Raw genomic sequence first — 16,012 nt, forward strand, 5'->3', positions numbered from 1 at the left:
TTTATATATATAATTTCATATTTGTATGTGGCTTTATTAACTATCTCCCTCCAGGCAGGCATGGTAGAAGCAATTTAATCATTATTAAATCATTATTAGAATGATTAAAAAAAATATATATATTACATTGTTTGCAAACATATGAAAACAGGTGGTGATCAAAACAGGTGGGGAACCCTGAATGACGGGTCAACACTGAGCCTATCATATATGTATTGGATAATGGCACAATCATTTGGGCTTTTTTGGGCTTGGGCTCATAAAATGTCTAATGTATGGCTCATAAAATGTCTTTAATTTATGGCTCATAAAATGTCTTTAATGTTGGGCTCATAAAATGTCTTTAATGTATGGCTCATAAAATGTATTTAATGTTGGGCTCATAAAATGACCATGCCTCAGGACTATCTGGCATGATGACTCCTTGCTGTCCCCAGTCCACCTGGCCGTGCTGCTGCTCCAATTTCAACTGTTCTGCCTGCGGCTATGGAACCCTGACCTGTTCACCAGACGTACTACCTTGTCCCAGACCTGCTGTTTTCAACTCTCTAGAGACAGCACGAGTAGTAGAGATACTCTGAATGATCGGCTATGAAAAGCCAACTGACATTTACTCCTGAGGGTGCTGACCTATTGCACCCTCGACAACCACTGTGATTATTATTATTTGACCCTGCTGGTCATCAATGAACATTTGAACATCTTGGCCATGTTCTGTTATAATCTCCACCCGGCACAGCCAGAAGAGGACTGGCCACCCCTCATAGCCTGGTTCCTCTCTAGGTTTCTTCCTAGGTTCAGGCCTTTCTAGGGAGTTTTTCCTAGCCACTGTGTTTCTACACCTGCATTGCTTGCTGTTTAGGGTTTTAGGCTGGGTTTCTGTACAGCACTTTGTGACATCAGCTGATGTAAGAAGGGCTTTATAAATACGTTTGATTGATTGATCAAATGTCTTTAATGTTGGGCTCATCAGGCTCAGGTAGCATCGGTCTTGAATTTTCGATCAAATCACTAATCAAAGCCAGACATTGGCCTATTTATATGCTTTTGAATTATATGCTTTTGAATTACACTTCCGGTAAATACCATGTTACTGTGTTACCTGGGAGAAAAGTGATTCATTCTCGCGATGGAACATTTGTACAATAAACCTAGTCAAAACAAGGACCCGTATACATTTTACCAATATCAACTAGGAATACACCATAGAAATGAACTTAAGCAGGGGTGTATTCACTAGGACTCAAACAGAACCAAACAAAGTGAAATGGGGAGGGACCAACTGTATTCTTCCAACAGAAACTCGTTTCCGTTTGGAGTAAACGTTTTGTTTTAAATCATTTTGGAACTAATGATTACACCCCAGGTATCTTATATGGCAAATCAATCAGTTTGCTTAAGGACAGGTGAGGTCAAGTCTCAATAAGCAGTGACTCCTCTTCTGGAATGTGATTGGAGCATCACTGAAACCATCATCAGCCAACCTCCTAATATGGGTACCTAAATGTTAACCTAATTTGGTTAACAAGCTTCCTGAATGAATCAATGGCTGGGTATTTTTGGGGTGCATCTCTGCATCTCTGAAGTCTGAAGTGGCTAATGGCTACCCCTACATGTCTCTCTCAACCCATGTAGCAACAGTTGCTAATATAACAATTTATTATAATTATTGTATTACATAACAATAGTTTATTTTGCATTATATTTGGAGGTAACCGTTTTTTGGTTACACAGAATGGCTCTACTCCTAGTAACAAAACCTGCTACATTATTCCATTGTGGAGGCCTACACTACTGTAACCAACCACACAGTGGCAGCATTGTGATGTAGATGTGACAACATGAATGAGCATTTGTTGCAATTTCAAATACTAATGTTTATGACCCAGGTCTAATTCACAGGTTGGGTTCATTAGAGCACAATGCGGAAATGAAAATTAGTGTTTCTTATTGGCCAATTCCAGGTATAGAACCTCCCCGATTCAGTCCGGTTTCTTCCGTTTGGTGCATAATGAACACGACCCCTCGTACAGAGCCATACACACAGAGACATGGGTTGAGAAAAAGATAAGGCTTTTATTGAGGGTATAATTTACAGTGGGTGGGGTAGGGAGGGGGGCGCTTCATGTTTCTGGTGTCTGTTGCTTCTGCTCTGGTGGGGGTTTGGGTTGACTGTCCTGTGTCTGAATAGAGAGCTCCTCATCTAGACGCTCCTTCGCTCTCACCACCTTCAAATACACAGAGGGACGGACATGGACACACACACAAGCAGACAGGACACACACACAAGCAGACAGGACACACACACACACACACACACAAGCAGACAGGACACACACACAATTAACTGATCAAAATCTTTAGCAGTGCACCTCAATACATGGCTAATCATATTTGTCTACTGTTCTGTTTTCATAATGACACATTGTAAAAATTCATTTAGGCTACCACTGGATCTGGCAATGTGGTGTCCTAATATAAGCCATGATCATGATAGTGACTACAGATCTAAGAATGTGCGCTATCACAAGCCTAATTGAAATTATCATCAGGACAGCTCTGTGCAAGACTCTGTACAAGAGGTATGAAGCCCAAGAGACTCAACTTGCCATTACGCCCTATGAATACCTCAAGGAGGTGGTCTGAGTCCTCATAGTTACAAGGAAGCAATTGCTTGTTGAATCACATGGTTTCAAGCCTCTCTGGCACTAGTAAGCACTGGCTCGCACAGAGATGCCTCGATAGTGGAAATGAAACAAGGAACCTCACCTTGGACTGTAGATAGAAGGAGCCGCCCACTGCCTTGTCGTTGACTTTAAAAAGGTGTTCATAGTTCTGTTGACAAAGTACAGCAGGTCAGTCATGAACAGGTTGGACCCACCAATGGCCTAATATGGAAATACATTTACAACCATATACACACACTTGTCTGTCTTGTATGTAGGCCACCTGAAGCAACTTCCTGTCTTCTAAATGTGTGAGTGTGGCCCTGTCCAGAAAACCCCCTAGCCCGCGCCCTACCCCATAGACAGTGTAAATATGACTGGATTGGGATTAACAACATGCAACATCTCCTCCTAGCCTGTTAGGGGACAAGATGGAGGTACCGGTACATTGTTTATACCCATCCAATCATCTGTGTGTTGTGAAGTTCCTAGAGCAGGGACAGGGACGGGCAGGGACAGGGGCTAACAGAGGCAGGGACAGGAGCTAGGGCAGGGACAGGGGCTAACAGAGGCAGGGACAGGGACGGGGCAGGGGCTAACAGAGGCAGAGGCAGGGGCTAGGGCAGGGACAGGGGCTAACAGAGGCAGGGACAGGGGCTAGGGCAGAGGCAGGGGCTAGGGCAGGGACAGGGGCAAACAGAGGCAGGGACAGGGGCTAGGGCAGGGACAGGGGCTAACAGAGGCAGGGACAGGGGCTAGGGCATGGATAGGGCAGAGGCAGGGGCTAGGGCAGGGACAGGGCAGGGGCTAGGGCAGGGACAGGGGCTAACAGAGGCAGGGACAGGGGCTAGGGCATGGATAGGGCAGAGGCAGGGGCTAGGGCAGGGACAGGGCAGGGGCTAGGGCAGGGGCTAACAGAGGCAGGGACAGGGGCTAGGGCATGGATAGGGCAGAGGCAGGGGCTAGGGCAGGGGCTAGGGCAGGGACAGAGCAGGGCAGGGACAGAGCAGGGCAGGGACAGGGCAGGGCCTGTGTTCTCTGGGTGTTGTCTTCAATGTACTTTAAAGTGTGTGTACCTTCTGGAGCTCCTCAGGGGTGAGCGTGGCCATATTGAGGATCTGCTGGGCCTCCTGTAAGGTCATCCCAGTGAGACTAGAGGCTGCTGCTGACTGCTGGCCGGCACGCCCCCTGGCCTCCGCTGCAGCTTGACTGGCTGCAGACACAGACAGAAGAGACAGGGTTTGTCACCATCTCAGGTAAGGAAAATGTATGCAACAGAGTTTGTTTCTCTCTCTCAACAGAGAGAAAGGTAGAGAGACAGAAAGACAGACTTAATTAATTTTCAGTCCCTTTTACATTGAAATATCATACAAAAGCATTGTTGAGTGAGGAACATACCTGCATATTCTTGCCGCAATGCACGTGCAAATGCCCGTCCTACTACCTGCGCCCCCATGACAATGATCTGTGCAAGATATTTCGCCTACACAAAGACAAGAGAGAGATTGTTGCATTCTGTTGACATAAGCTGTAACAGTCTGGTTTGGCTCAAGAAGGCCTAGTCTTGTGACAGATTACAGCTCATGATGAATGAATGGCAACCGCAATGCAAACAAAACCCACTTCTCCCCCTCAGCTCACATTAGACCTGACAATGTTTCAAGCAACATTGTGTTGACAGTCAACATCGTGAACCAGCCATAGTCATACTGTTAGGAAAGTGTTTCAGATCAGATAGAGCGGGCAAAGGTAGAGCAGGTTTGATGCATGCACAGTGACTGCAGTATGCACAGTGACTGCAGTATGCACAGTGCCGATGAGAGCGTCATTAACTACACTGAACAAACACATCAAACGCAACATGCAATCATTTCTACAATTTTACTGAGTTACAGTTCATATGAGGAAATCAGTCAATTGAAATAAATTCATTAGGCCCTAATCTATGGATTTCACATTACTGTCGGTCACAGGTACCTTTAAAAGAAAGTAGGGGCGTGGATCAGAAAACCAGTCAGTATCTGATGTGACCACCATTTGCCTTATGCAGCGCATGTTGTCCAACTCCTCTTTAATAGCTGTGCAAAGTTTCTGGATATTGGCTGGAACTGGAACACGCTGTCGTACACGTCGATCCAGAGCATCCCAAACATGCTCAATGGGTGACACTTTTGGTGAGTATGCAGGCCATGGAAGAACTGGCACAGTTTCCGCTTCCAGATCCTTGCGACATGGGGCCGTGCATTGTCATGCTAAAACATGAGGTGAATGACACGACAATGTGCCTCAGGATTTTGTCACGATATCTTGGTGCATTTAAATTGCCATCAATAAAATGCAATAGTATTCGTTGTCCGTAGCTTATGTCTGGACATACCATAACCCCACCTACACCATGGGGAACTCTATTCACAAAGATGACATCAGCAAACCGCTTGCCCACACAACGCCACACACGTGGTCTGCGGTTGTGAGGCTGGTTGGATGTGCTGCCAAATTCTCTAAAATGACATTGGAGGTGGCTTATGGTAGTGAAATTAACACGCAATTCTCTGGCGGACATTCCTGCAGTCAGCATGCCAAATGCATGTTTCCTTAAACCTTCGGACATCTGTGGCATTGCGTTGTGACAAAACTGTACATTTTAGAGTGGCCATTTATTGTCCCCAGCACAAGGTGCACCTGTATATTGAACATGCTGTTTAATCAGCTTCTTGATATGCATGCAAAACTGGTCAGGTGGATGGATTATCTTGGGAAAGGAGACGTGTTCACTGACAGGGTAGTAAAACATTTGCGCACAACATTGAGAAATACTTTTTTGTGCGTATGGAACATCTGCACAAAAAGAAGATCTGGGATCTTTTATTTCAGATCTGGGATCTTTTATTTCAGCTCATGAAACATGGGACCAACACTTTACATGTTGCGTTTATATGTATTCCGTGTAATTAGCTCGCTTATTAAAGCAACAATATGAGCCAGCTTCCTAACGTTAGCTACAAAGGTAGAAGACATATCAAGGATACATTACGGTTGCATAAGCTAAATTAGACAGCCAAGATTGGCAAGAGAAGCAAGCAGCATTTCTCCTTCACAGCTTCCATAATCATGACACAGCAATTTATAGCGTTTCAAAATACAAAAATATCTCACCATTGCTTATACCCGGGTTTATCCGATTATTTATAGCACAGTACACAAAAAGCCGGTGGAGGAGCACGGCGTTTTCACATGTACCCCCATGAAGGTCGCAATTGGTTCAAAGTTCAAGGGTCAAACTTGGAACAAAGATATTTGAGTTTGATGAAGATCCACAAACCGAAATACTGCTCTCTAGTGGATGGCTGTTTAAATTGCACCAATTTTCATTGCACAGTCTTCATCATCATGTCCTGCCAGCAGATCAGACTCGTTTGCTTACAGCTAGCTGCACTAGGGTCGGACAGCATGATCTCAATCCAGGGATGAGAAATACGTTGTACTACGAATTGTCCCATTGTGGCAGCGGAAAGATTGAACGACTGCAAATTTTTCCGTAAAGCTGCCCTTTTAATCCTCATGCGATGTAGAACGTGCTTTGAACAACAATGGATAGTCAGCCAATCAGGCTCAGTGCGGGCTGAAAATGTCAGTGACAAATTCATAACATTGCCTGTTTTTGCAGTAAGCAGGTCGCCTGAATAGTACCTGCGCCGCGAGGGGAGTAGGTTAAGTCAAGGAGCCGGAGGGGAGCTTTGCTGAGTGCCCTAAAGTGATGTGATTTTAGTTGAGGTTTCCTATTTAAATACACCGTACCACGTAATCTCCAAGGAGATGTTTTTTGTCTCATGTGCAAGAGATTATTACTATGTTACTTTGTTTCAAAAAGTACCTTGTATCCTCTAAGGAGATGTTTGATTTAAACCATTAGCTTCTGAGTTAAACAATGTGTCACTAATCACAGTGGCTGCAGTCCACCGTACCATGCCACCAACCGACCTAACACCAGGCGTGCCATGCAGTCATTCATCAGTCCTGTTTGGCAATAGTTAATGTAATTTCATTCACTTTATTGTTTCTTTGCCATTGTTTTCATTCAAGTGAAATAATTGCTTCAATTATCTTTCTCCAGATACCCCTATTGTGGCCTGAGTTGGAAACAGTATTACTGTTGACATTATATTCTAAAATGGTACTAACCACCAGTGGGACATCTGTTATTGCTTTGTAGATGATTTTCATGAATTAGGCATATACTTAAGTGTTTTTCTCTTGTCTCCGTCAAGACAATAGGATTAATAATTGCTATATTAGCTTACATTAGAATGTACTCTGGAATTAGTGGGAGGGAATGCTAATGCCACTGAATCATTTTGAATGAATAGATGCCAGGGCCCTCAGCAAAGCTCAGCCCATGCACCTTGACTTAACCTACTCCCCTCATGTGCGCAGGTACAGGGGACCTGCTTACTGCCAAAACAGGACACCGTCTGGTCTTCATACTGTACTGTATAGCAATGTTATGAATTTGTCATGGTGAATTAATTTGCTATTGTATGTACTGTTTTTGTCCCTAGAAAGACAGTGTCCACCAGTTATGTTTTTGTCCCTAGAAAGACAGTGTCCACCAGTTCTGTTTTTGTCCCTAGAAAGACAGTGTTCACCAGTTATGTTTTTGTCCCTAGAAAGACAGTGTCCACCAGTTATGTTTTTGTCCCTAGAAAGACAGTGTCCACCAGTTATGTTTTTGTCCCTAGAAAGACAGTGTCCACCAGTTAGTTTTTGTCCCTAGAAAGACAGTGTCCACCAGTTATGTTTTTGTCCCTAGAAAGACAGTGTCCACCAGTTATGTTTTTGTCCCTAGAAAGACAGTGTCCACCAGTTAGTTTTTGTCCCTAGAAAGACAGTTATGTTTTTGTCCCTAGAAAGACAGTGTCCACCAGTTATGTTTTTGTCCCTAGAAAGACAGTGTCCACCAGTTATGTTTTTGTCCCTAGAAAGACAGTGTCCACCAGTTATGTTTTTGTCCCTAGAACGACAGTGTTCACCAGTTAGTTTTTTGTCCCTAGAAAGACAGTTATGTTTTTGTCCCTAGAAAGACAGTGTCCACCAGTTAGTTTTTTGTCCCTAGAAAGACAGTGTTCACCAGTTATGTTTTTGTCCCTAGAAAGACAGTTATGTTTTTGTCCCTAGAAAGACAGTGTCCACCAGTTAGTTTTTTGTCCCTAGAAAGACAGTGTTCACCAGTTATGTTTTTGTCCCTAGAAAGACAGTGTTCACCAGTTATGTTTTTGTCCCTAGAAAGACAGTGTCCACCAGTTATGTTTTTGGAGCTCGAAAAAAATAATTCAACGACAACAATGTTCTTGTGTGTGGCTGTTTATTGCCTTTGTTAATGCACCCTTGACAACAATGACATGATTACCAAATAATTACTGTACTTCAAATGAGCATCCATAGTTCGGGGAAAGTTTGACATACTAAGCCATTCCCCACAAGGGACGACGTAGTCCGAACACAGGGGTACTTTTTCCAAGCCATAACTCACGCCGGCCCTGCGGTGTCTTGATCTACACAGTCATGCTGTCCAACCCCAGTGCAGCTTAGTGTAAACAAGCGTAACGGTAGTGTAGGAGCCATTTTGGCCTGTTTATGAGTTGTGTATATGTTGTCTGTCAAGGGTAATTTTGACTGTTTTGTACTCTAGAGGGCACTATATGTTGGGGTCATGGGTCACTGGTCATGTGTGTATATAGGTAGCACAGGTAACCAGGAAGGGTTAGCATAGGTTACCAGGAAGGGTTAGCACAGGTGACCAGGAAGGGTTTTCACAGGTGACCAGGAAGGGTTAGCACAGGTGACCAGGAAGGGTTAGCACAGGTGACCAGGAAGGGTTAGCACAGGTGACCAGGAAGGGTTAGCACAGGTGACCAGGAAGGGTTAGCACAGGTGACCAGGAAGGGTTAGCACAGGTGACCAGGAAGGGTTAGCATAGGTGACCAGGAAGGGTTAGTACAGGTGACCAGGATGGGTTAGCACAGGTGACCAGGAAGGGTTAGCACAGGTGACCAGGAAGGGTTAGCATAGGTGACCAGGAAGGGTTAGCATAGGTGACCAGGATGGGTTAGTACAGGTGACCAGGATGGGTTAGCACAGGTGACCAGGAAGGGTTAGCACAGGTGACCAGGATGGGTTAGCACAGGTGACCAGGAAGGGTTAGCACAGGTGACCAGGAAGGGTTAGCACAGGTGACCAGGAAGGGTTAGCACAGGTGACCAGGAAGGGTTAGCACAGGTGACCAGGAAGGGTTAGCACAGGTGACCAGGAAGGGTTAGCACAGGTAACCAGGAAGGGTTAGCACATGTGACCAGGAAGGGTTAGCACATGTAACCAGGAAGGGTTAGCACATGTAACCAGGAAGGGTTAGCACAGGTGACCAGGAAGGGTTAGCACAGCTGACCAGGAAGGGTTAGCACAGGTGACCAGGAAGGGTTAGCACAGGTGACCAGGAAGGGTTAGCACAGGTGACCAGGAAGGGTTAGCACAGGTGACCAGGAAGGGTTAGCACAGGTGACCAGGAAGGGTTAGCACAGGTGACCAGGAAGGGTTAGCACAGGTGACCAGGAAGGGTTAGCACAGGTGACCAGGAAGGGTTAGCACAGGTAACCAGGAAGGGTTAGCACAGGTGACCAGGAAGGGTTAGCACAGGTGACCAGGAAGGGTTAGCACAGGTGACCAGGAAGGGTTAGCACAGGTGACCAGGAAGGGTTAGCACAGGTGACCAGGAAGGGTTAGCACAGGTGACCAGGATGGGTTAGCACAGGTGACCAGGAAGGGTTAGCACAGGTGACCAGGATGGGTTAGCACAGGTGACCAGGAAGGGTTAGCATAGGTGACCAGGAAGGGTTAGCACAGGTGACCAGGAAGGGTTAGTACAGGTGACCAGGATGGGTTAGCACAGGTGACCAGGAAGGGTTAGCATAGGTGACCAGGAAGGGTTTTCACAGGTGACCAGGAAGGGTTAGCACAGGTGACCAGGAAGGGTTAGCACAGGTGACCAGGAAGGGTTAGCACAGGTGACCAGGAAGGGTTAGCACAGGTGACCAGGAAGGGTTAGCACAGGTAACCAGGAAGGGTTAGCACAGGTAACCAGGAAGGGTTAGCACAGGTGACCAGGAAGGGTTAGCACAGGTGACCAGGAAGGGTTAGCACATGTGACCAGGAAGGGTTAGCACATGTGACCAGGAAGGGTTAGCACATGTGACCAGGAAGGGTTAGCACATGTAACCAGGAAGGGTTAGCACAGGTGACCAGGAAGGGTTAGCACAGGTGACCAGGAAGGGTTAGCACAGGTGACCAGGAAGGGTTAGCACAGGTGACCAGGAAGGGTTAGCACAGGTGACCAGGAAGGGTTAGCACAGGTGACCAGGAAGGGTTAGCACAGGTGACCAGGAAGGGTTAGCACAGGTGACCAGGAAGGGTTAGCACAGGTGACCAGGAAGGGTTAGCACAGGTGACCAGGAAGGGTTAGCATAGGTGACCAGGAAGGGTTAGCACAGGTGACCAGGAAGGGTTAGCACAGGTGACCAGGATGGGTTAGCACAGGTGACCAGGAAGGGTTAGCACAGGTGACCAGGATGGGTTAGCACAGGTGACCAGGAAGGGTTAGCATAGGTGACCAGGAAGGGTTAGCACAGGTGACCAGGAAGGGTTAGTACAGGTGACCAGGATGGGTTAGCACAGGTGACCAGGAAGGGTTAGCATAGGTGACCAGGAAGGGTTTTCACAGGTGACCAGGAAGGGTTAGCACAGGTGACCAGGAAGGGTTAGCACAGGTGACCAGGAAGGGTTAGCACAGGTGACCAGGAAGGGTTAGCACAGGTGACCAGGAAGGGTTAGCACAGGTAACCAGGAAGGGTTAGCACAGGTAACCAGGAAGGGTTAGCACAGGTGACCAGGAAGGGTTAGCACAGGTGACCAGGAAGGGTTAGCACATGTGACCAGGAAGGGTTAGCACATGTGACCAGGAAGGGTTAGCACATGTGACCAGGAAGGGTTAGCACATGTAACCAGGAAGGGTTAGCACAGGTGACCAGGAAGGGTTAGCACAGGTGACCAGGAAGGGTTAGCACAGGTGACCAGGAAGGGTTAGCACAGGTGACCAGGAAGGGTTAGCACAGGTGACCAGGAAGGGTTAGCACAGGTGACCAGGAAGGGTTAGCACAGGTGACCAGGAAGGGTTAGCACAGGTGACCAGGAAGGGTTAGCACAGGTGACCAGGAAGGGTTAGCACAGGTGACCAGGAAGGGTTAGCACAGGTAACCAGGAAGGGTTAGCACAGGTGACCAGGAAGGGTTAGCACATGTGACCAGGAAGGGTTAGCACATGTAACCAGGAAGGGTTAGCACAGGTGACCAGGAAGGGTTAGCACAGGTGACCAGGAAGGGTTAGCACAGGTGACCAGGAAGGGTTAGCACAGGTGACCAGGAAGGGTTAGCACAGGTGACCAGGAAGGGTTAGCACAGGTGACCAGGAAGGGTTAGCACAGGTGACCAGGAAGGGTTAGCACAGGTGACCAGGAAGGGTTAGCACAGGTGACCAGGAAGGGTTAGCACAGGTGACCAGGAAGGGTTAGCACAGGTAACCAGGAAGGGTTAGCACATGTGACCAGGAAGGGTTAGCACATGTGACCAGGAAGGGTTAGCACAGCTGACCAGGAAGGGTTAGCACAGCTGACCAGGAAGGGTTATCACAGGTGACCAGGAAGGGTTAGCACAGGTGACCAGGAAGGGTTAGCACAGGTGACCAGGAAGGGTTAGCACAGGTGACCAGGAAGGGTTAGCACAGGTGACCAGGAAGGGTTAGCACAGGTGACCAGGAAGGGTTAGCACAGGTGACCAGGAAGGGTTAGCACAGGTAACCAGGAAGGGTTAGCACAGGTGACCAGGAAGGGTTAGCACAGGTAACCAGGAAGGGTTAGCACAGCTGACCAGGAAGGGTTAGCACATGTAACCAGGAAGGGTTAGCACAGGTGACCAGGAAGGGTTAGCACAGGTGACCAGGAAGGGTTAGCACAGGTGACCAGGAAGGGTTAGCACAGGTGACCAGGAAGGGTTAGCACAGGTGACCAGGAAGGGTTAGCACAGGTGACCAGGAAGGGTTAGCATAGGTGACCAGGAAGGGTTAGCACAGGTGACCAGGAAGGGTTAGCACAGGTGACCAGGAAGGGTTAGCACAGGTGACCAGGAAGGTTTAGCACAGGTGACCAGGAAGGGTTAGCACAGGTAACCAGGAAGGGTTAGCACATGTGACCAGGAAGGGTTAGCATATGTAACCAGGAAGGGTTAGCACAGGTGACCAGGAAGGGTTAGCACAGCTGACCAGGAAGGGTTATCACAGGTGACCAGGAAGGGTTAGCACAGGTGACCAGGAAGGGTTAGCACAGGTGACCAGGAAGGGTTAGCATAGGTGACCAGGAAGGTTTAGCACAGGTGACCAGGAAGGGTTAGCAAATGTAACCAGGAAGGGTTAGCACAGGTGACCAGGAAGGGTTAGCATATGTAACCAGGAAGGGTTAGCACAGGTGACCAGGAAGGGTTAGCACAGGTGACCAGGAAGGGTTAGCATAGGTGACCAGGAAGGGTTAGCACAGGTGACCAGGAAGGGTTAGCACAGGTGACCAGGAAGGTTTAGCACAGGTGACCAGGAAGGGTTAGCACAGGTAACCAGGAAGGGTTAGCACAGGTAACCAGGAAGGGTTAGCACAGGTGACCAGGAAGGGTTAGCATATGTAACCAGGAAGGGTTAGCACAGCTGACCAGGAAGGGTTATCACAGGTGACCAGGAAGGGTTAGCACAGGTGACCAGGAAGGGTTAGCACAGGTGACCAGGAAGGGTTAGCACAGGTGACCAGGAAGGGTTAGCACAGGTAACCAGGAAGGGTTAGCACATGTGACCAGGAAGGGTTAGCACATGTAACCAGGAAGGGTTAGCACAGGTGACCAGGAAGGGTTAGCACAGGTGACCAGGAAGGGTTAGCACAGCTGACCAGGAAGGGTTAGCACAGCTGACCAGGAAGGGTTATCACAGGTGACCAGGAAGGGTTAGCACAGGTGACCAGGAAGGGTTAGCACAGGTGACCAGGAAGGGTTAGCACAGGTGACCAGGAAGGGTTAGCACAGGTGACCAGGAAGGGTTAGCACAGGTGACCAGGAAGGGTTAGCACAGGTGACCAGGAAGGGTTAGCACAGCTGACCAGGAAGGGTTATCACAGGTGACCAGGAAGGGTTATCACAGGTGACCAGGAAGGGTTAGCACAGGTGACCAGGAAGGGTTTGCACAGGTGACCAGGAAGGGTTAGCACAGGTGACCAGGAAGGGTTAGCATAGGTGACCAGGAAGGGTTAGCACAGGTGACCAGGAAGGGTTAGCACAGGTGACCAGGAAGGGTTAGCACAGGTGACCAGGAAGGGTTAGCACAGGTGACCAGGAAGGGTTAGCACAGGTGACCAGGAAGGGTTAGCACAGGTGAGAGGGGAGCACATACAGTTATTACCGTATCACAGATACAGCTTATAGAGTGCATCTCTGTACCCTTTTCTATAGGAATATGTGTTTTGGAGCCATTTATATGCGCAATAAATGGAACTTCACCCCAAAAGAGTAACGTTTGGAAAGCTGATTGTTGTGGACGTGTTACGGACAGCTTTCACCTGTGCCAGTGGAAGCACCACTACAGGTCGGGTCGGAGTCTCCTGGCAACATCATGACATAAGTAGATTTACTAGTTTACCCCTTTTTCTTTGAGATTAACAAACATTTTCCCCTTTAAACATACTTTTGTTTTAAGCAACAAATTGAAAGACAAAGAAATGGCATGTGTACAAGGTTCAAACAGTTGTTTATTGCAAGGCAACATGAACATTCCCACAAAACCGTTATTCATAAGATGGACAGAGAAATAATGCATTATTCAAAGTATAAAAGAGATCTTTCTTTTTGTTAATTTCCCAAAGAACAATGTAAGACATTTGAGAGATTGCAGGCACAAAACACATGACAAACACACAGTCAACTGACACCAACAATACCTAGGCCCTACAGTCAACTGACACCAACAATACCTAGGCCCTACAGTCAACTGACACCAACAATACCTAGGCCCTACAGTCAACTGACACCAACAATACCTAGGCCCTACAGTCAATGCATTGGTGTCTGTTCACTTTTCAAGTACTACACAACGGCTGTGTTTACACAGGCAGCCCAATTCTGATATTTTGCCCAAGTACTGGCAAAAAGCTCTTATCTGATTGGTTTAAAGACCAATTAAAAAATGATCAGAATTGGACTGGAGTCTGACTACTATTCAAGAATTCTTGGTTGGTTCCAGTCTTTCTGTCATTGTAAACAATATGATTGGTTCGATCAGACATGGATTAGCCTATTAAAAGTATTGCCTTCTGCTGTACTAGTCTTGATCATGGCTGCTGTGATTGCATCATATAGTAATAATACTGTAAGTTATTAAGAAAAAGTAACAAAATGATTGTTTACTACAGTATAATAAAAGACTGAGCTCCTTTAGTGAGAAATACTTCAATAACAGTCTTAAGATGAAGTCTTGACATGAGGTACAGGAATTCCAGTTATACAGTCTATCAATCTAGAAAGAAAGGTACAGATACATACTACTTTACTACTTGTATTACAACCTCAGAGATCCACAGACACACTCCTGTTCAACTCCCACAGGGGGTGTTTTGGCTTTTCAATACATGACACCCACATGTAAGAACGTCACACACATTTTAAGAGTCCCCCAAAACAGAGCGCAGCCCCAATGCTATGAACTATCTCCCAAGATCTGCTGGCTGAACTAAGATATGCACCTGGGTCACGTTCATTAGGGCACGAAACGGAAAACGTTTTGAAATGCTTTGCAACAGAAAACGAAAATCCAGGTAATCCCTCCCTGTTTGAGGTTGTTTTTGTCCGTTTGGTGACTAATGAACACGACCCTGGAGTGGTACTGGACTGTTAGTAGTTCTATATCACTGGCCAGAGAATGAAGCTACCTAAACAACAAAATAATATTCTATTCCTATCAATAGAAATCAAAGCCATGCTTTAACCTGAAGGCTATTTACCCTGTTGTACCCTGTCTGTGCTTTTTACTGTGTGCTTGTTGAGACCGTATGGGGATACCACTGACCATCTAACATCCATGGACTACAGGAGCTGGAGGTGCAGATGGGATATCCAGGTGCAGAGGTGGAGTGTGAGTCTTTCTCTTTGTGTGTGTGTGTGTGTGTGTCAATATATAGTGATGCATAGGAGGTGGTAAATCTGGAAGACCATAGATACTGTATTCAAGAGCATGCGTTTGAGTTTTCATAGTTACTGTGTTTAGAAGATTATGGAGTATGGTTCATATTGGCCCATAAAAAAGCAAGCAGTGGTCTAGTCATTATTATTATGACACAGGTGTAAGGTTAGGAGTGGTGACAGACACACAGGTGTAAGGTTAGGAGTGGTGACAGACACACAGGTGTAAGGTTAGGAGTGGTGACAGACACACAGGTGTAAGGTTAGGAGTGGTGACAGACACACAGGTGTAAGGTTAGGAGTGGTGACAGACACACAGGTGTAAGGTTAGGAGTGGTGACAGACACACAGGTGTAAGGTTAGGAGTGGTGACAGACACACAGGTGTAAGGTTAGGAGTGGTGACAGACACACAGGTGTAAGGTTAGGAGTGGTGACAGACACACAGGTGTCCATCCAGTGTGGCGGTAACGGCTGGGTTGTAAGGGAGTGTTGGGAGTCATTTAACTATCTAGCCTGGTAGGAATGTTAGCTATTTACAGTACAAGGCAGCTGCAAGTCAAAGGTCAAATTGGGGTGAGGTTGCCTTTAACCACAGACCTAGGATCAGATTCCCAACCCCCAGTCCTACCTTTAAACATTATGGGGAGGAAAACATATCTGATCCTGATTCAGTCAATGGTTAGAGGCAACATCTACTTACTCAGAGTATTAGAGGATGATATGAGGATATGGGAGGTAGGGCTGCAAAAGTCTGGTAACTTTCCTTAAAATTCCCAAGAAAATAAGCAGTAAATCCAGGAATTCTACAATTGGTATTTCTGGAAAACCGAAACATTTTGTTGACAGAATTTTGCAACCCTAATGGCAGGTTAATGTTATGTGTTTGAGAGATGTTGTTTTGACATAGGACGCATCAGTGGCACACAGGAATGACACGTTTCAGTCCAACAGGCCCTTGGCTACTGCTGGACCCTGACTGGTCCGCAAGGCAACACACACTAGTCACCCTGAAAGACACAAGAGCATGGGTAAGTGT

General features: G+C 46.8%; 1 protein-coding gene across 3 annotated transcripts in view; it reads right to left on the minus strand.

Annotated features, from left to right (window-relative positions):
* Positions 1 to 2,056: 2,056 nt before the first annotated feature.
* LOC129845406 (mitochondrial import inner membrane translocase subunit tim16-like) overlaps positions 2,057 to 16,012 on the minus strand; it is a 32,653-nt gene continuing 18,697 nt past the window's right edge. Inside the window, exons 1-5 of one of the 3 annotated variants that reach the window (XM_055913322.1) lie at positions 5,823 to 5,935; positions 4,065 to 4,149; positions 3,743 to 3,879; positions 2,770 to 2,835; positions 2,057 to 2,228 (exon numbers count right to left, since the gene is read on the minus strand). In XM_055913322.1, the coding sequence (XP_055769297.1) occupies positions 2,124 to 2,228; positions 2,770 to 2,835; positions 3,743 to 3,879; positions 4,065 to 4,149; positions 5,823 to 5,825 (396 nt within the window). In that variant the 5' untranslated portion in view covers positions 5,826 to 5,935 and the 3' untranslated portion in view covers positions 2,057 to 2,123. Of the gene's footprint in view, positions 2,229 to 2,769; positions 2,836 to 3,742; positions 3,880 to 4,064; positions 4,150 to 5,822; positions 5,936 to 13,528; positions 15,984 to 16,012 lie in introns of those variants that run through there. The other 2 variants (XM_055913323.1, XM_055913321.1) reach the window with 2 other exon arrangements.

The sequence above is a fragment of the Salvelinus fontinalis genome, unplaced genomic scaffold (assembly GCF_029448725.1).
Source record: "Salvelinus fontinalis isolate EN_2023a unplaced genomic scaffold, ASM2944872v1 scaffold_0298, whole genome shotgun sequence".
Classification (NCBI taxonomy): Eukaryota; Metazoa; Chordata; class Actinopteri; order Salmoniformes; family Salmonidae; genus Salvelinus; species Salvelinus fontinalis.